We start from the raw sequence: 19,756 nt of genomic DNA, 5'->3' as shown, positions 1-19,756 counted from the left end.
CGCATGGGAGACCCAGCTCTTATGCCACTACGAGATAGGCATCCTCATAGACAAAGAAATAACTACGTTGGCATTTAAACTAGCAGCACTGGTTGATAGGTTACTGGCCAACTAATAAACCATGGTCTGGAAAGACCTGGCTGGTTCAGGATATTGGCTTGCATAAGTTAAATGGAGTTTGCAGCATTGTTTTTTAAATGGCGTTTCATTGTATCTACTCGAACTTGATTCGCATTAGAATTTTCCGCTTATTGATTTGTGCACCCGGATTAACGAAATACATTATATATACGATCAATACCTACTTAAGTAGGCAGTGTTGTTTGAAATGTCTTGGTATCAATATGACATGACTGGAGACTGGGCACCAATTGAACGGGTCTCAAGAACAAACTCATGTCGGCGCGACCCAAGTAGCTAGCTCCTGCGGGGCTCCCAGATTGCGGGCGGTGAGCCAAAATTTTTCCCAGATGGCAGAATAAGTCGCAGCATTTGCAACTTTGAGATTTAGCCATTTAGATATACTAGATTTCTATCGGCACCGCACCAAGGAACATATTCACGTTCCGGCAACCACATCACGGGCTTCTCCCCCCCGAGCATGGCTGCAGCCACTTCGCCGACTCTCACGTCGACGTCACACACGCTCACCGGTCAGCCCATCATGGCGCCCGCATCGGCCGCCAACTCCCATCCGGCCGTGGACATGGCCTCTTTCCTGGCCAACTTGCAACCCGAGAATCGACACGTTTTCCTCGAGCCGAGTGCCTCTCTCCCAAGCGACTCGCTCAGCATTGTCAAAGATACCCTGGAAGCATTTGCCGCTCAGGTTGGCGATGCGCAGCAGGAGCGGTTGAGAGAGAGCAGAAAGAGGAAGAGAGGAGGGGAAAAGGTTGCCGATGTCTTGAAACTGAGAAGAGTTTATGTAGATGGTTTTGAGACGGGCCAGGTGTGGCAGCAGGCGAAGAAAATTATTGGAGGCGTGTTGAAGTTTTCAGAGGGCGTGGTGGATGAGCTGGAGGAAAATGAGGAGGTTGTTGCGCTGGGGGTTGATTCTGAGGATGAAGAGGGCGAGATTAAGAGTTTGACGTTTGGTGAAGATGGGTTTGAGGTTGATTCTGATTCTGATGAGGGCGAGGATGGGGTGGGTGGCGTGGATGAAGAGGATGAAGAAGAGGATGAAGCTGAAGAAGACGAAGATGAGGATCTGGATGCAGGAATTGAAGATGGACTGGAGAGCGACGGAGATGACAAAGAGGAAGAGGTCAGGTCAGAAGATGAAGAAGACGACGAGGACGAGGCTGAGGAATATGTCGAGGACCCCAATGGTCTCAATGACGGCTTCTTCTCTATCGACGACTTCAACAAGCAGACCCAGTGGTTTGAGGACCAAGATGCCAGAGGAGACCCAAACACAGACCACGCCAGCGACGATGAAGACATAGATTGGACCGCGGATCCCATGGCCTCGTCAAACTCCGATGCCAAGTCATCAAAGAAGCACGGCAACGAGCCCATCGACGATGAGGAATCTGATGATGACGATGGCCCCACGTTCGGAGACATGGCACTTGATGCGCCAGAGGGCGCCAGTGATGACGAAGCCATGGCAGACGAAGACGAAGACGATGAGGCTGACGGTTTCAACGCCAACGGAGTCTACTACAAAGATTTCTTCGCACCCCCCTCAAGAAAGAACAAGACCGGCAAACCTCTGAAAAAGAAGGAGGCCCATCTCGCGCCTCAGCAACCCAACGAAGAAGACATGGAAAGGGCCATGGCCAACGTCAAACGCGATCTCTTTGATGATGAGTCAGAAAATGAAGACTCGGACGATGCCCTCTCCGACGTGTCAGCTGGTGACCCCAAATCAAGACGCTCAACCCACGAACGGCGGCAAGCAAAGCTCGCCGAAGAAATCCGCAAACTTGAAGCCGCATCCATAGCCAAGCGCGAATGGACGTTGTCGGGTGAAGCCGCGGCCGCGGACCGCCCCATGAACTCCCTTCTCGAAGAAGACGTGGACTTTGAGCACGTCGGCAAGCCCGTCCCCGTCATCACCCCAGAAATCAGCGAGTCCATCGAAGACCTCATCAAGCGGCGCATCCTGTCCCAAGAATTTGACGAGGTACTCCGCCGCCGCCCGGACACAGACGGCCTCCCCGCTCACACGCGCCGCGGCCTCGTCGAGCTCGACGACAGCAAGCCCAACAAGAGCCTCGCCGAGGTCTATGAGGAGGAGCACATCAAGAACACCAACCCAGACACCTACGTCAGCAAGTCGGACGAGAAGCTCCAAAAGGAGGAGAAGGAGATCGAGGCCATGTGGAAGGACGTGTCTGCGCGCCTCGACGCCCTCTCCAGCTGGCACTACAAGCCGAAGCCAGCAGCGCCCCAGCTCAGCGTCGTCTCGGACGTGGCCACGGTCGCCATGGAGGACGCCCAGCCCACGACGGCGCAGGGCGTCGCCGGCGAGTCGTCGCGCATGGCCCCGCAGGAGATCTACAAGGCCGGCGCGGACAAGGCCTCGGTCGCAAAGGGCGAGGTCGTCACCAAGGCCGGCCTGCCCGTCGCCCGGCAGGAAATGTCGCGCGAGGACAGAGCCCGCCGCCGCAGGCGCCACAAGGAACGCGTCCGCAAGGCCGGCGGCGCGGACGCCCAGAGCGACAAGAAGCTGGGCACGAGGGCCAAGATGCAGCGCGACACAGTGGCCGAGCTCAAGAAGGGCGGCGTCAAGGTCATCAATCGCAGGGGCGAGATTACCGACGTCGATGGGAACAAGGCCAAGCCCAAGAAGGCCGTTACCAGCGGCAGCTTCAAGTTGTAAATGGCGACGTGGGAAAATCCGGCAGGGAGTGCATGGCATTAGTGGCGTTTTGGGTAGACCTGTTACACTTTGCGTGGAATTCCTGTTCAGTATCATGCAGAGATGGTGTGTGCTAGTTATTTATACTCTGATTGTCGGGACAAGCAATCATTTTCACTGCTTGGTAGTTCTTCTTTTTTTCCACGACCAACTAGACTACGTTGTTGTAGTAAAGTATAAATGGGAACCTGACACATTCACGAGATGAGAAGACACGAGGAAATCCAGATGGATGATTCCGATAATGTTGGCCATTGTGCATACTATACAAATCCAATCACACGAAAACCACCGACCAGCCCAGGTCGACGCCACAACACCATAGGAGAAAAAAACCCAAGATCCCCTACTCCTTAACCTCTTCGGGCTCATCCTCCATCTTGGCCCTCTTAGGTGACTCCGCTGCCTCAGGCACCTCGTCCCCTGCTTTCCGCTTACCGTTGGTAGCTGGTGCAGCCGGCTCGGGCTTCTCTTCCTCCTTGGCCTTCTTCTTACGCACCAGGCCCGTCAAGTCGGTAGCCGTCTTCTTCGCCTCCTCTACACGAGCTTGCGTCTCGGTAGCCGATTCGCCCAGCGCGGCGCCGAAAAGTCCTCCCAGGGCGTTGGCTTGCGGCCCGCCGAGGAGGTCGGACGCGTCGATGGGGTCCTTTTTCAAATCAACCAGCTACAAAGGGTGTTGTTAGTGATGCTAAAGAAGCATGTTTTTTTGGGAGGGGTGGACGACAAGAACTTTGACATACCCGTTGTTCCATGTCAGCAATGACCTCCTTCATTTCAAAAATGGCCTTTCGCGCAAGGTCGTTGTCCTCGGGCGACGCCATAGTGGCCACCTCGACCTCCTTGTTTTGCATCTTGAGCTTGAAGCTCTTGATGGCGAGGCTCATCTCCTTGATGGCTTCGTCGCGGAGGGACTGGTCCATGGCTTCGCGCTTGGCATTTTTGCCTTCGTCATCGGACATGGTCACCGACGCAAACTCCAGTGCGAGCGAGAGCTTGTAGTGTGCCTCGGCGATGATTTCTGAATCTTCGGGGTAGAGTTCTAATTTGTAGTTGAGTGAGGTGCGGCCGTCTTCGATGGCGTTGGGATATCTACAACAAATCAGCGGATAGCCACACAGATGTTAAAAGGAGGATAAGGAAGACTGCTGACAACGCACCGCTCGTTTTCGAGAGAAATTTCAGCCAGGCAGTCGTGAGTATCGGCCAGGCGCTCCTTGATGTGTCGAACAGATGGGGGATCCTCAGCGGTTTCCTTGCCTTTGTCGGCTTCGTCATCCTTGCTCAATTGCTCCAACTGCTTTTCGTAGCAGACACGAGCGAGGTCGAGAATTTCAAACGCCGTTGCCAGGTCATCGTCCTCTTCCTCGGGTGCTTCCTCTTGTTGCTGTCATTTGTTAGAGTGTTCTCCAACGAGACAGTCTGCGGAGCTGGCGCTGCAATCCAACCTACCTCTTCGTCGGATGAGTCGTCAAAGTTCTCATCGCCGGTAAATTGGAACAGCGGCTTCTTCTCATCAGGCCCACCCTCCTTCGTCTTGTCCTCTTTCTTCTCGTGGGCGTCGCCAGCCTGTCCGGCAGCAATGGTGACGCCTTCTTGCGTCACCTTTTGGGCCTCGGTCAAAGCGGGTGCTGCTGGTTTCGAGCTGCTGTCGGCGGCGGCGGCGGCAGCAGCAGCATTCTTCTGGTCAGCTGCAGCTGGACCACCGAGAACATCGCTCTTGCTCTGCCCAACCTTGAACAAGCTACGGCCGTAGTGGAATAGGATCTCAGCGTTCTCGGGAGCCGTCTCCCCGTTCAGTTCGACCTGCATCACACTGGCGCGAGAGAAGATCTCGGCGGCATCTTCGTACTGCTTGTGGGCGTACAGCGCGGTGCCCTTGGCGCTCAAATCGGCAAGAGACACTCTTCTGGACTTGGGGTCCTCGTCGCGAGAGATGGGCGTCGCAACATCTTCCGTGGCAGCTGGGGTGCCTTCGGTGACGGTGGGAGTAGAGATGCCTTCATCGGCAGGTCGCGTCTCGGGAGCAGGTTCTGCCATGTCGAGTCGAGTGAGGTCACGCGATCGGCAGAATTGGGCAATGCAGCAGACTCAAATTGTGCCAATTCCTCGCGGCGCCAAGCTCTGTTGGCAGGGTGCGGCGTTTGATAGAAGTCCGGAGAGTGATGGGTTTTGAATGAGGGAGAGCTTTTGATGCGACACAAGCTGTGGTGGGACGAAGGTCGAAGGGTCTTCTGATCGTGTTAATTGAGCCAAAGACGATGCGGCAGTCTAAATTTGTTTGTTTGATTCGTCGATCTGGAGTAAACGGGCGGTGGCCCACAGCGGGAACGCCATGACAAGCAAAGCAACAGGCAGCCAAGCAAGCCCGGCTCCCTCGACATGCTGCTACCCTAGACGCGGCTAGGTTGCCAACAGTTCTCAACGTTCCCTCTTGTCATTGGATTGAACCACTGTTCTCATTTAGTCTTGTAATCTTTGAGCTCCTGAATTATCACCGTGTCTCCCCTGGTTGTTTCTGTGTCGGCTTTCTCAATTCGGTATCGGTCTCCACGCCTTGACAACCACGCAAGTAACCCACCGTGTTTAACCCGGAAGTAGGTTCGAGATGTAGGAAAGCACGATCATTTGTCTGTGTGGAAATTTCAATCCAAGAGAACTTGGTGCATTAATTACGGTGCAGGGCAAAGGTTACTCAACCAGGCCAAAATTAGTGTATAATTCGTAGTGGGCAAATATTGTCTGCCAGACCATAATTGAGCTTTTTTTCAGAGTCAGACAAACGTACCGTACTTCGGAAACCAATGCGCGGCGTTGCTATCCGTTGAAGCGAACTGTAACGACACTCTAATCACATCACTCCAAACGTCAAACGTGTTTCCCTTCTCTTTTTCTTCTTCTTCAAAATGGCGTTGGAATCAGCCCGATTCACCAGTAACCACAGAAAGCAGGCCTCAGGTTGGTGCATCACTTGTTACATGGGCATCGTGTGAAGTCTTACGCTTGTTCAAGGTGCAACCTATCACGACCTGGGCGTGGCTTGGTGCATCCCGTCGTCGAAACCAGCTGAAGACCAGTCGAGACCCCCGCGATCTAATTGCTGTTGCGTGAATCGACAGAGCTTTGGACGCCGCCGCGCCACCTCAGGCGCCGCAGTTATCTCTATCCGTGCAGTGCATAATATGTGTGCTGGCGGTGCAATGCACAGTGCTGAGCGACGGGCCGAAAAACCTGTTGAAGGCGTCTAGAATCGGCTGATTATTTCAAGAGGATGCGATAGATTTCTGTCGCGTTACATATAAATATAAGCGGCTGCCCATATGTTGTTTTCGTCTAATAAGTGCGTCTTCCAAGCACAAGGTTCATAGTGGCCCAATAGCACAACCACGCACCATACCTCACAATGAGCAACGACACTGAGAACCAGGTAAGCGTACGCCACTAGCGACACTACGCCGTTCATCCTACCCATTGTGGTTTCTCACCTACCGTCTTTAGCCTGCTTTCGGCCAGATTTGTTGGCTCGAAATCGCCGTGTATGATATTAAACGAGCCTCGAAACTATATTCTGAGGTTTTCGGCTGGAAGATCAATGAAGATGCAATGGCTATGGGCCACCACGGCATCGATGCCATGCATATGTTTGAGTCCCCCGGGAAGAAACTGGGTGGCGGGTTTCTCGTCATGCAGGAAGGTTATCAGATGACCCGATATGGAAGCCTTGAGAAGGAGGTTCTCCCTCCCCTGCCCACGTTTTGTGTCAAGGACTGTGACGAAACCTTGAAGCAAGTAGAGGGCCTAGGTGGTAGCACACAGTGGTAAGTTGCGTCAAGTATTTCCACGTTGTCGATATCCCCTTCTTTGCCAGCCATATGTCGTGCTAATAAGGCGAACAGCCCCAAGACGGCAATCGGCGGTGATATGGGCCATTATGCTCGGTTTAATGACTCGGAGGGAAACATTATTGGTATCTGGTCGCAGGAATGAACCTGGAGTGTATGAATTATGCGATGATCGAAAATGGGGATTTGGTGGGCAGTGTTGCCAGACGACGAGAATCGCGACCTGAATTGAGTCATTTCTTTTGTGTGACGTTGAATATCTGCAGATCTGGGTCGATACGAATACATTTATGGCAAGGTTTTGTTTGTACCAAATACGACAAGCTCCATTTCCTGTGAAGCCAGAGGGCGATCTTAAGAGTGTTTAGCACGCTTTTCTTAATGGAGGTTGTTGCGATGTCTGCGGCATGTCTGTCAACGACCGTCAGCTCACTCCTGGCTTCGCAACTTGATGTGAAACCGGATCAACTACAACGACTTTGCAAACTAAATTGAGCCCAGGTGAAACATTACTTGAACAACAACTATCGGCCACTCATGTGTAGCATCTCGACCGCATTGGCAGACTTTGACAATATATCCTTTGTGCATGCAATGGTTGATGGAATCGATCGTGGCCTGGAATTTCCACCGTGGTCCAGTCACACATGGTAGCGGCGCGCCGATTGCTCATTTTGAGACCGGCGTACTCCGTACGTACATCGGCAATTGATGTCAATCAGCTCCTGCTTATTCGTGGATGACTTGGCCAACTTAAGCTCCGTGCCGGGGGCGTTGTTTGAGTTTTGACTAGACGGTGCAATTTAGCTGTTGCGGAGGATTGTCCAATAAAGACAAACTCATTCAATAAGTGCTGAGGATCCTGCCCAGTAGTAGGCCTTTCGACAGTCGGGTCATCTGGGCCCGGTTCAGCCGACATCTCGACAGTTGGGTGTATCGGCTAATGGGCGTAAGAGCTGCACGACGACAGCTTGCTGATGAGGCTGTGTTGCTTTCAGCGACAATCTGGCTAGCCTGACTACGGCACGGGCACGGGCTAAAAGGCCCTGACCTGGCGGTATTTCCGGCCGCTGCCACGGCGGACCTGCCAGGCATGGTAAGGCCCGTCTGTCCAGCGATGCCAACATGATGCGGTTTCGACGGCCGTGGCGTGACGGGAGATTGTGCAATGGCGTACAATAGGCATTAATGCGAGAGAAGACGACACGGAGATCTGGAGCCTGGTCGCTACCAAGTCCCTCGCTCCTTCCCTAGTTCTCTCACAAAGGGCAATCGAGGAAGGCGTCTGGGCAGGACCGATGCTCCCCACGCGCCCATTTCAAGGTCTGCATCTGTCTGAGCTCCAGCGTTCGACTGTTGTACGGCCATTTCACACTTGACGCACTCCAACTGCGGAATGCTCCAAGTCGGGAAACTGGGGAAGGCCTTGCGCAGCTTGTTTATCGCGATTGAAAAGCACCTGGCCCCTCAGGAACTCGATACACCATTGGCGGAAGAATTAGCAAAAGCTGGGGGGCATTCATGCGCTAGCTCTACTACCCTCGTTGCGGACCGGCCGACAAGAGCAATTGATCTCCAAGCCTTCAAGCACTAACCACTGCCAGCATCCCAGAGTTGAGCGAGTTTGGTGCCCGGCCACAGAGACGAGGTGAACGAGCCCTGCAACCCGAGCTGCCAGCAAGTTAATCTGTCTTCCTCCAACGCGCCAAGTTACAACCCCACTGGCTCGCTGCCGCACTTGGGCTCTGAGTCTATTCCGAGCGCCCACCTTACCCAATTCCCAAGCAGCATATCCCGTGCATCTAGCAAAAGGGAAAAAAAATTATCAACCTCCAAACCATCCGGCGCCGTCACCTAGTGCTTCCCTGCAGGGCTGTGCGCGCATATTGCATTGTTCGCAAGTTCAATCTACTGCTCCGTCACATGCCTTCTCCCCCGAGTCATCGCAGAGGACGGGCAACACCAACTTGACAACACTTCCATGTCTAGACGCCATTGTTGCTTGCATGTCGCAGACACATCTGAATTAGCCCGTCGAATACATCTGCTCATTGGCATATTACCTCCTTTGGGGACCTCGTTTCTGGCCCAGCGCCGTCTACACACGACAAGCGGATCATAACGAAGCCTCGTCTCTCTCCCTTGGCCGATCAAAAGAATTGCTTGCCCATCTGCGAGTCTGTCGGCTGTAATACACCGCCGTTTCACCTCTCCACTGGCGACAGCGCCTATTTTCGACTCCAACCCTGTCTTTTCTTCCATTCTACAAGAACTACCCCGGTTTTGATAACACGGAATCGTACTTTTGGTGGCGGGACGAAATAGTTACTTGCCGGAGAGGTACCCCGTCTTGTTGCTGGCAGCTTCCACCAACCAGAGGCCAGGACGATACGGCCTCTCCCACAGCCTCTAGAACAGCCTCAGCATTTCTCCATTTGCTCCTCAGGACTGAGATTGCTGTCTAGTTGCGACAACGACACTTGTAATCCATCCCGACTGATAGACGAATCCGAGGCTTGTGCGCTAAAGACTTACACGACTTGATTGCTGATAGGGTTCGTTTCTTTACCCCTCACCAAGTCTTTTGTCCTCGTCTCAGCCATCTCTCGTTTCTTCCGACTACTGAGAACAAAGGATTCTAGTAGAAACGTCGAACTGGTACAAGGTGACAGAAAGCCCAGAAATATTGTCCGGCTCGATCTACTTGATACCCTCCCCCGCTCACACTACTCGGGACTGCTTCTTGCCGCAAGTGGCCATCCCCATCCAACCAACATTTCCAAAATCCAGCCACTTTCGCCCGTTGATCAATAGTCTTCCATGCAATAGGCATAATAAACCGGCATAGGAACCGAAACACCGTTGTGCCTTCTGGGATTCAATTTATCAACATTCGGGATAGCCTGCGCCGTATTCGGTTCCATCAGACGCTCATTATTTATTTCGTCACTGCTAGGCACTAACCACGGTGATGGGACAGCTTCCTTGGATGAGCGGTCGATAGTATTGATTTGATTTGTCCTAGGTGCAGGATCTGATTACTATTCCCCAGCTGAGTTAGGGCCTTCCAGCTCGTGTATTCTCGAGTTGCAGGAACCATGGCCGCTGTACAACAACTATTAGCAAGTCCATCGCCGAGCCCGGCGCTTCCTCCAACTGGATTCAATGGCGAAACAGACACCATGACTACAGATAGGGTCAGCCAAAGTCCCGTTATGCTCCATGGCCGCTCCTTGCGAGGGGCGCCGGAAGAGGGAGACAAGAGAATTGCTGTCATTATTTTTGGACAAGGCCAGGAACGAGTTGTATCCACCGTCGCGGAGGTACTTAGTAAACCTTTCAAGTTAGGAAGCTCGTTCAAGAACGTGACAAGGGACGACCACGGATTTGTGGTAGGGATTTCGGCAGTGGACGCCAAACGGGACATTGCAGACCGAAACAAGGAGTTGTTGGTTGCCGTCAATACTCACTGCGTAACTCTAGGAATGCCCCCTGATGAGCAGCTGTCGACGCATTGCGATTATGAGTTTTTATACATGGAATCGCCGTACTTCAGGCGCTACCTGTCTCGGTTCATCTCCTTCACCCTGGGTCAGATTAGCCATCACGAAGAGCTCATGGCTAAGCCGAGGACTTTGTTCATGTCGACCACATTCCCCGACGTTCGTGCTGCTTTGCCCAACCTCGATATCCTCACCGTGGGATCTGACGCTATTGAAATCCGGGTTGACCTCCTCCGCGAACCTCTTCCAAATGGCGGTTTCGCCGAGGTCCCTAGCCTAGGTTATGTTGGAGAACAAGTTATGCTGCTACGGGAGCGGACAGAGTTACCAATCATCTTTACAACTCGATGTACCAACGAAAATGGCAGGTTCCCGATGCATGACCCATCACTCTACCATCGGTACCTGTACAAAGCTATCCAATGGGGAATCGAGTATATCGATATTGAGCTGTGGCTTCCGGAGGATATTCGTCGGGATCTGTGGCAGCGGAAAGGGAACTCACGCATCATGTCGGCATTTCACGACTTCTCGGGGACTTTCAAGTGGCCGTCGCAGTACGCACTGGACGTTTTTCAACGGTCTTGTCCTTATGCAGATATTGTCAAGATGATTGCCATTATCAACGAGCATAATGAGAATTTCGAATTGGAATATTTTCGCTCCAAGATACGGTCGGAATATCCCAATGCACCACCTCTATCTGCTGTAAATATGGGAGGGACGGGCCAGTTTTCTAGAACCCAAAACAAAGTCTTCACACCCATCACACATCCTCTTCTTCCCCTAATTGCAGCCCCAGGTCAAATGAGCACTTCTGAAATTCACCGAGCATTATGTCAACTGGGACAATTGCCGATGAAGAATATATACGGGGTCAGCTCTTCCTTGAACCGAAGCGCTGTTCCGCAGGCACCGTTTTATGAGAAGTGCTTCAATGAATTGGGTCTACCTCATCGGTTCAGCATTATTGAACGACAGCCCAACAACTTTGCCGGCATGGAAGCCTGGTGTAATCAGAGAGACTTTGGAGGCGCATATCTTGATCCTGGCATCTCTGTCCAGACATTGTCCAAGCATAACAAATTCTTTGCTAGGCTGAATAACGGCCAAGGACCGACGCTCACCGAAGCAGCTCGGGCAATTGGAATCGCTGACACCATCGTTGCCAGATCTGGCTCCTCCGCCACGCCAACACCACCATCCATGCCATCCAGTCCTCATAGTGGACAAGGCTCGGCGGTGTCACATGCGCAAACTGGATCAGCAACAACCACCTCGTCGCTCATTTTTGACAATGCTGGTTGGAGAGGCATTATGCATACTCTTATAAGAGATCTTGCCCCCTCAGCTTATTTTGACAGATCAGCTGTTGTTCTTGCGTCCTCTTCTGATGACGCCGCCCCGGTATTTTATGCGTTGAAAGCGTTGAAGATTGCCAAGATCTACACCGTTGGCTTCCGGACCCCTGCTGCCCTCGCTCGCCATGCTCCTCCGATTGAGCAGTTCATTAGCTTGGAGAGCCTTCAGCGTGCGAGATCCGTGGCAGACGACCGGGCTCCGTTCGTAATCGTCTCAGCTCTGGGCTCGGACAAGGGAAATCTCGTGAGCATGATGCTTCGTGCGTTTGCCGCTGCTGGCCGAGACGGTGCGCCAAACGTCAACAAGGTCTTTCTGAACCTGGCCGACGTGGCAGCTCGCAAGACAAACGACCCTCACGAGACGGCAGAAAAGAGCGGATTTGCGTCTTATGGTGCCGCAGATGTGGCGGCATTCACCATTGTTGAAAGTTTAAGATTGCTCGTTGGTCAAAATGTGCCATATAGCTTTGTGAGACTGGCAAGTGGCAGACATCATCTCTTTTGATAGTTTGTTTCAACGTTCTCATTACCGGAGGCACATGAGGTTGATCAAAAGCCGAGGATATCAGCCAGCACGTGGAATTACCTTCGTCTGCGACACTTCTTTTGTTGTATTGGATCGTATGAGAGCATGATTTGTCACCTGCTTCAGTCGTTGAATTCTGATAGCGCTTTTGCTGACATACACACACCCCTACATGACCTAGAATAGTGAGTGGCGAGTTGTGGATGTCATGAGCTCTGCATTGGCTTACAAAGAACGTCGACCTATAGAAAGAGAGCCAGGACCAATATAGTATATCTGAGATGCCGAGTCTCGCGGGGGTGTGCATCGACCTACATCCTTAGCTGTGCGCCCCTCTACATATGGTCTTCGGGTTGAATTGCTATTTTGGTGCGTTTTGCTTATTGGGACCGAAACCATACAGTTTGGTTCCTTAGAGAAGCGCTTGTCTCCTTGCTGGTGCTTGAAATTTTGGCTAGCGTGTTATATTGAGGGTGTATTGAGGGTGCAGTTGACCTTTCAAGATCTGACGAAAGTGGAGTTTTACGGACCGACTACTAGGCGACGGAGGGTCGCAACGGGACAGGGACCATGTTCACGGAGGGGCGCTTTTGTCCAGCAGTTCCCAAGCGGAACGGGGGAGGGTGGTGGGATTTTGTCTTTGGTTATCCACAGATGTGAACTATTTTGGAGGGGTTTCTTCTAAACCAGGCGGGAGACCTGTTTCTTGGATGGTAGGCGGATTTTCAGAGACGGTGTAGTTGAAACACACGAAAGGGTATAAATGCGATGGGGAAGTACGAGATGAATACTATTTCCATATCCTTGAGCACGAAGCCTTATTCCTAACCAAGTTTGGTGTTGGCCAATTGTATATCCTGCGCCGGCACTAGGTAGTAAATAAACTACCTACCTAGGTAGGTATGCAATGTGTTGCAAGATTTGCGGAGTTTGGGCAATATGCCTTTGAACTAGGTAAGTCATACAATACAATGTTTCCAGGATGGGCAAGAGACTGAGCTTGACGGTTTATTACCAACCAGCAACCCTGCAGAGATGGGCTCTCGATGCCAAGTTGGGAGGCAGGCGATTTCAGGATCAACGAATCGATCCGCCAGTGACCAATTCTGAGCCTTGAGTGGTGGAGTTGACTGATGAAAGAGGGACCTTTTGCCAAATGCAGCTGCTATTCACTCGATGTCGGTGAGTCCTGGTCGTTCAACCCTGCTACCTTCAGCTGACTGACAGCCGGTAGGGAAACATTGATGTCAGGGTTGCCCGCCACCAGCCCTGGTCTCCGCGGATGGTACAGAATACACCGTACAGAGTCCCGGAGTAGGGGATTGGAGGTTCGGGACAGGGCGAGACAAGAAGGACTGCCACCAATCTCCCGGAAGAGGACTCGGCAGGCCCTTGGACGACGTTGACCTATTCTTATTAATACTATTTTCCCTGCCCGCGCTGACTTGCCATGCGACCTGGTGCTGGCCCGCATGTGGCCCTTGCAGCTGCGTCTCGCGTCTGACGATTCTTCAGCAAGCCCACCGAGCTGAGCGTGATACATGTCTGAATAGTAATTCGCTCGCAGATACTGGTGGGGTCACGGTAAGCTGTGTCCGAAATTCCTGGTGTCGGTGGAGAGTGGTTGTCTGTGAGCTTTGTATCCCGTCGCTTGACGAACCAGAACTGTCCACTGACCCTGGGGACATGCAGCGGTAGCCACTCTGTCAGCAGGCTGGGGCTTATGTTTGTGCCTGGCTCGTGGGAGGCGGCTCCGTAAGTAGGCAAGCTTTTTTTGTGGCCATGTGCCTCTTGGTGCTGCGAGGTAAGACCGAATCTCATTCTCACTCGACGAAATTGCTGCGTCAGCAGCTTACAAGAGGCAATTTTTGATGCAACAAGATGTCATCCATGATGAAAATGTGGCTTTGTTGATGCTTATTAAAACTTTGCTTTGGTGACAAGGAGCACACAGTCGGTGTTTTTCAAGATGGCCGGACAAAAAAGCATGTGGAAGCGTTCCGGCCATGGTCTCACATGACTGGCCGGGGCTCTTTCTTCAGTAAGACCCCCACTCTCCTCTCCACATAATTCCATCTGCCGCAGAAAAAGCCCCGTTTCCGGCGCAGCCAATGTGCTAGTACTACTACGTAGTACTTGACTTGTTCTAGTTGTGTGGCTGTCTAGCAGGCCAGTTCGGATGAAGGCAGAGGTTGACTTTCCGCAAGAGTTGGTGCTATGAGTGTGCCCGTGCCCGACTCTGTCCATTCAATGTTCGGACATTGCCCAATAAGAGATGTACAGACGCAAGACATCAGCTAGATTTGACGATGATCTCGTTGCACCCTGATGCGATAAAAAACACTAGACGAATGGGATCTGTGGAGGGCCCTGGCCAGGGCATTGCAAGGAAAAGATCAACAGGCATGGCACGTGGAAGACGCAAGTGTTGGTGCTAGGCTGAGTCTTGAGGGGAGCCATTGAATGGCATTGAATGTGTGAGGGCAGGATGCAGATGGTCTCGTCTCATTGTAATAGGTCGGTTTCCCTTGAGGGATCTAAGGGTGTCGGTTTTGGGGCCACAAACGGCCCGGCCGCGGGTTGTGGTGTGTGGATATTGGCCATGTCTGATTCCAATGTGTTTGTTCGTGTCATCAATTTGCTGACCAGGATGGAGGACAGAGGTTGAAGTCAGAGGGGCCCGGCATGGCACCTTCCTTCCCGAATCCCGATGCCAAGTCGAGTGCGTGGAAACCCAGAAAGAGGTAGATGCCTTTTGGCTCCTTCCTCCTTTTCTCTTCTCACGCTGCGGCTAGGTTGAAAAGGGAGCGGGAGATGGAGAATTGGAGGTACCTACTCCGTACAAGTGCACACTTGGCCATCACTTGAGTAGTAGTACTCCGTACCTCAAACCCAGGTACCTGGGTATTAGATACGGCGGCAGCCAAGGCAGTGCTCTATTGGGCCTTGACTTTGTCGGTACCTAGGAATCTTGGTAGCTGACTGATTCGTCGGCAGTAATCACTTTAAGTTTGGAAACGCAAGTACCGGCGTCACGGCTGTCGCTAGAGGCATGTGGTGGTGATTACGGGCACGGGGCATGTCAGCCGACTACGGAGTACCCAGCAGGTACCTGGATACTTTCCTCTGACATTGATGGGCATGCAGCATTGGAATTGGAAAGTATTGTACGGAGAAAGGACCAGTCTTGTCGATTTTTTGACTGTCCATGCACTTCCCTATTCTACCAGACTGTTTTACTCCCCAGACCCTCCAAGCTAAACCGGCTTCTTGGCCTCGAACCCCAACATTCGCACCAGACATTGAACCCTGTCCCGCACCCCCGTCTTCACCTCCACCTTCCTTGGTACCTTGGTTGTCTGCTGCAGAACAAAACGAACCGTCAAACACAGTCAGTCGGCTCGTCCGATGCCACATCTTGTCGCTATCTGCCGGGTATCGTGAGCCCTCTCAATTGTGGCACGACCGGCGCCAGCGCCGAAGCAAGGCAGGGTATCCTTCCAATCTCACTCTGGCGCCTCGTCACCGGTCCGCTGGGCTTTTCCTGTACAACAAACACAACATATATGTTCGACTAGCATCGTAACTCTAATCTGGTCACCACAGCCACTGTGACCCCATATTATCCTCCGCGGCGCCGACTGCGCTGTTGTTGCTCCAAGCTCAGTTTGGCCTTGACCGTCCCCGTTGCACTTGAGGGGTGACCAGCCGCAGAAACCATCGACCTCAAGTCGAGCGCGCAAATCTTCCTCACCACCAGTTGCAGCGGATTCCTTCACGGCGCAATCCCTCAAGGAACCCGAGCTCGCCTCACGAGTCCGACCCTCTCGTGCCCAAGCCTGTTTGCATTTGTTTGCCATCGATCCAGAGCGCTCCACCCACGAGGCGATCAACACCACGACGACAGCCGATACGCGGGGCGGCCATCTTCGCTGCCTCCTTGTGTGATGCAATGAATTCATCTTCACTCCCGTTGCCAGCGGCCAATTCTGGTGCTCCTATTGCTATCCCCAGACAGCAGGTTAGCATTGAGCGTCTTCCAACAAGGCGACAAGGCAACGAGCCACGCGAGTCGATGAACTGCAAGTCCTGCCGAAAGCGAAAGGTGCGATGTTCTTTTTACACTTCACAATTCAAACTCGACGTCTGGCTCCGAAGAATCCATGCCACTGATCAATGTTTGTTGACTGCGGTGTCACCAGATTAAATGCAACCGTATGCGACCGTCGTGCGAAGCATGCCAGGTCTTCCAGTGTCCATGCATTTATGGTATGTCACCACTCATCTCATTGAAAGCCGCCAGTTTTCTTGATAGCCTCTGGCTCAAGAGTGGACCACCGAAAGTGCATCTTTGAACAAAACCTGTTTGCTCACTATTTCTGCTACAGATGCTGTCCCCAAGAAGCGTGGGCCGAAAACAGACGTGCTTGAAGCTTTGCTGAAACGGGTCGATGGACTGGAGGCGAAGCTGAAGGAGAAGAATTCCGAGGGAGACACTGTGGAAGTTGAGGAAGAGGAGGACACTGACGTTGCGGAGCCGGCCCCGAAGAGACTTGCAACCGAGGCAAGCAAATCTTCCGATGAAGATGGCCTCAAGACCGTCACGGACCATGAACCGACCGCTAGGCGGGACATCAATCGTCGTTGCTCTCCGAATACTTTGAGCTTATATCCTCATAGTGACAATCCGGCCTCTCCGGTGGAAACAGACGCCTATCTTCACACATACTTCGCACGATTCCACGGCAAGCCATATTACATCCTGGATGAAGCATCCGTCCGCCATCGGATACAGTCGAACCAGTTACCGGATAGCGTCGCGTTCGCTATCTGGTCTGTAGCATCAAGGTAAGTAGCTAGAATTCGAGATGGTGATTTTGAAATCCTCATTGCTGACTGTTGGTGCAGGCACACTCCGCATTCCGGAGGGACCCAGGCCGCTCTTCAATTAAGCCAAGACTATGCACAGCGGGCAAGGCGATGTATTGACACAGATGATCTATCAATAGATTGCTTGCAGGCGTCATTGCTCTTGGTTCTGGCATTCATGGCATCTGGTCACAGCAAGAAGGCCTACATGTTGATGTGTAGGTCATTCAACTGTCTTTTTTTGCTCAAACTAGCGGTCTCAACTAATGCAAACTCAGCATCGGCAATCGCCATGGCTATGGCACTGGAGCTTCATCGTGAAATCGATGCCCACGCGCACGTTACACCAGTCGAACGTGAGTTACGCCGACGACTTTTCTGGACGTGCTACTTATTGGATCGCTACGCGTCCTGCGGATCGAGGCGACCATCTTTAATCAGTGACAACTCAGTGGCTCTACGGCTACCATCGTGGTGTCCTAGCCCTTCATCCCTGGCGGTCGACGGGGAGTTTTTCCAACAGGGCTCTAACCTCCAATATTACCAAGGCAGCGGAAAGAAGTCACAAGGTAGTACTGGATTGCTCATTGACATCACGCGTATCCTTGGCATTACAAACAGATATTTAGCTGCTGGGGGTGTAAAAGGCGACTCTCACTTCCCCTGGCATTCATTATCGACTCTGTCAAAAATTCGTCAAGAGCTTGACTTTTGGGCATCCGGCGCTGGCCCTGTGTTCTCCGGCCTTCAAGCTCTCTTTCACCAAACAGAAGCCTCAATAGTGTTTTTGAGCAAGCTGATATATCATCTAATACATTGTCTAGTGTACCGGCCGTTCCTCCCAGTTGACCTAGCAGAGCTGGCTGGCAATGGGCAACATCAGTCTTGGCAGATCGAGGCGACCAACATGTGCTTTTTGCATGCGAACGCTATTGGTGAACTGATAGACGCAGCGAGGCATGCAGGTACTGTAGAATGGCCAGCAATTGTTGGCTATTGTATTTGTACTGCGGCAACAGTGCATATACACGGAGCTCACTACTCCAACCCTAGTGCCTACGGGGGAGACGTGAACATCTTTAGCGCATCGTCGAACTTGCTTTCTCGGGAAATGAAACACCTTAGCGATCTACACTTCGCATGGGCCAATATTCGACACCAGAGCGATACATTGCAAGAGATTTACAGTGCTCATGGAGAGCTGGTCAAGGCCATGGTAGCCAGCTCTATGCGTTATACTCCAGGGTTTCACCTTGAGGAATTTTTCGAAAGATATTCCAACATTGGAGGGCCAGGAGGAAAATCGTATCGGTTTGACCCAGCACACCTAAGCATGTCGGATATTGTTATAGATTTTACCGCCGATCGATGCAGCGAGTCACCAGTAGCCCGCGAAACTGAACGATATAGCCATAAACGCAAAAATACTCTATCAACCAAGAAAGGGAATGACGAAGGAACCAATGCCGGGTACGACCAGGTTGCAGCAATGAGCCAACCGACGGGAGCAGGCAACGTGCCATACTCGATACATATGACACAACTCCCGTCCCATGTTTCTAATGGGCACATGCAGCAACAAGTGTCCAGGCCACCGGATGCACACATAAAATCTAGTGGCACTCCATTCGATGCAGCGCAAACCATCCATGGGTATACCATGCCGCCAGATAACTCGGCAAACAATTCTGGCCAGGGCATAGTGCCTATGAGCGGGACAAGATTTAGCCCAGCGTACAGTTATGCCATGGGTTCCAATGTCATGAATAGTCAGAACAATGTGAACGACGGCAATACAAATTTCGATGCTATGTTTGGAGCACTACCGACAAACACATTCAGCAGCGCTGCTGGTTGGCAGGGCGAAGATGGTCAGCAGCACAACAAGATGAATATTCCCACAAGTGGCGTGGCACCAAGCCCCGGAACCAAGAGTTCTAGCGGAAGCACAGGGACGGGACACAGCGAGGAAAAAGACCCCTTTCTCAGCCTATTGGAGCAACTTGCAGAAGATGAGCAACGTTTTAACGGCGGGGGAGCCGACTTGGATTTCTTCCTGACTAGCAACAACATCGGTGCCTAGCGTGACGTCCGGGGGTACCCAAGGAAGCGCTTTGCAACGCTTATTGAAATACTATAATGACTATCTGTATGATGGCTATGCGGGACGGCTGAGCGATTTGGACCACGGCGGCGGTATTGGATATATTTAAGCCGTCAAATGGAGATACTGTATGATATAATAGACCAACACATATACTGTACCATGTATCTTTTTGAGTTGACACCAGAGTCGATCCCCGTTTCTGCTTTTACCGATGGGGATTATGCAATCGCCGGGAATTTTATAAAACCAAGACGTATACATGACGCAGAAACACAGCCCGATTCCTGGCTCACTGTACTTCGAACGGCTCAAGCAGCCGACAGAACTAGGCGTATGCAACGAACGTCTGTGCATATCTCTGCCTGCTCTGCTGCAACAGCACAAGGGATAATTTGCTTGGGAATACCTTGTCAGTACACGGCCGAGCGGGACACGCAAGAGACAATGAACCGTCGTTTTCATACCAGCCGGTCAGGTGTGAAATGCGCGAGTTCCGAGACCCGTCCCTCTTTCTGCTTGTTACTGCAGATTTCTTGTTCGACTTTGACAGAAGGGCATGTGATGATTGGCTTGCAGTCTACAATCCACTAGCTACTGGACACTGACTACGGCTCGATTTACGTCGGTGGTGATCATCGGCTGGAAGCATGTCTCGCCGGTTATACCAGGCGCTCAAACCGGCCTT

At 52.2% G+C, this 19,756-nt stretch overlaps 5 protein-coding genes across 5 annotated transcripts; 4 read left to right on the top strand and 1 right to left on the bottom strand.

Annotated features, from left to right (window-relative positions):
* Positions 1-664: 664 nt before the first annotated feature.
* Positions 665-2,827, top strand: mpp10 (U3 small nucleolar ribonucleoprotein mpp10; the record flags this gene model as incomplete). The annotated part of the gene is made up of 1 exon (XM_014685185.1): positions 665-2,827. One exon carries the CDS (start codon positions 665-667, stop codon positions 2,825-2,827), a length of 2,163 nt encoding a protein of 720 aa, XP_014540671.1.
* Positions 2,828-3,212: 385 nt separating this feature from the next.
* On the bottom strand, positions 3,213-4,903 carry sim3 (NASP-related protein sim3; the record flags this gene model as incomplete). The annotated part of the gene is made up of 4 exons (XM_014685186.1): positions 3,213-3,530; positions 3,607-3,955; positions 4,024-4,250; positions 4,316-4,903. The coding sequence occupies 4 exons, from the start codon at positions 4,901-4,903 to the stop codon at positions 3,213-3,215; spliced, it is 1,482 nt and encodes a 493-aa protein (XP_014540672.1).
* A 1,363-nt stretch (positions 4,904-6,266) lies between these two features.
* Positions 6,267-6,850, top strand: G6M90_00g070020 (uncharacterized protein; the record flags this gene model as incomplete). Its single annotated transcript, XM_014685187.1, has 3 exons — positions 6,267-6,290; positions 6,362-6,681; positions 6,760-6,850. 3 exons carry the CDS (start codon positions 6,267-6,269, stop codon positions 6,848-6,850), a joined length of 435 nt encoding a protein of 144 aa, XP_014540673.1.
* Positions 6,851-9,803: 2,953 nt separating this feature from the next.
* On the top strand, positions 9,804-12,074 carry ARO1 (Pentafunctional AROM polypeptide; the record flags this gene model as incomplete). The annotated part of the gene is made up of 1 exon (XM_014685188.1): positions 9,804-12,074. One exon carries the CDS (start codon positions 9,804-9,806, stop codon positions 12,072-12,074), a length of 2,271 nt encoding a protein of 756 aa, XP_014540674.1.
* Positions 12,075-16,312: 4,238 nt separating this feature from the next.
* G6M90_00g070000 (uncharacterized protein) lies at positions 16,313-19,047 on the top strand (the record flags this gene model as incomplete). Its single annotated transcript, XM_066130926.1, has 4 exons — positions 16,313-16,364; positions 16,484-16,943; positions 17,004-17,182; positions 17,243-19,047. The coding sequence occupies 4 exons, from the start codon at positions 16,313-16,315 to the stop codon at positions 19,045-19,047; spliced, it is 2,496 nt and encodes an 831-aa protein (XP_065987129.1).
* Between the last annotated feature and the right edge of the window lie 709 nt (positions 19,048-19,756).

Source organism: Metarhizium brunneum, chromosome 4 (genome assembly GCF_013426205.1).
Source record: "Metarhizium brunneum chromosome 4, complete sequence".
In the NCBI taxonomy this organism is placed as follows: domain Eukaryota; kingdom Fungi; phylum Ascomycota; class Sordariomycetes; order Hypocreales; family Clavicipitaceae; genus Metarhizium; species Metarhizium brunneum.
Note: the sequence above shows the minus strand (reverse complement) of the source record. Positions and strands in the feature narration are given on the sequence as shown.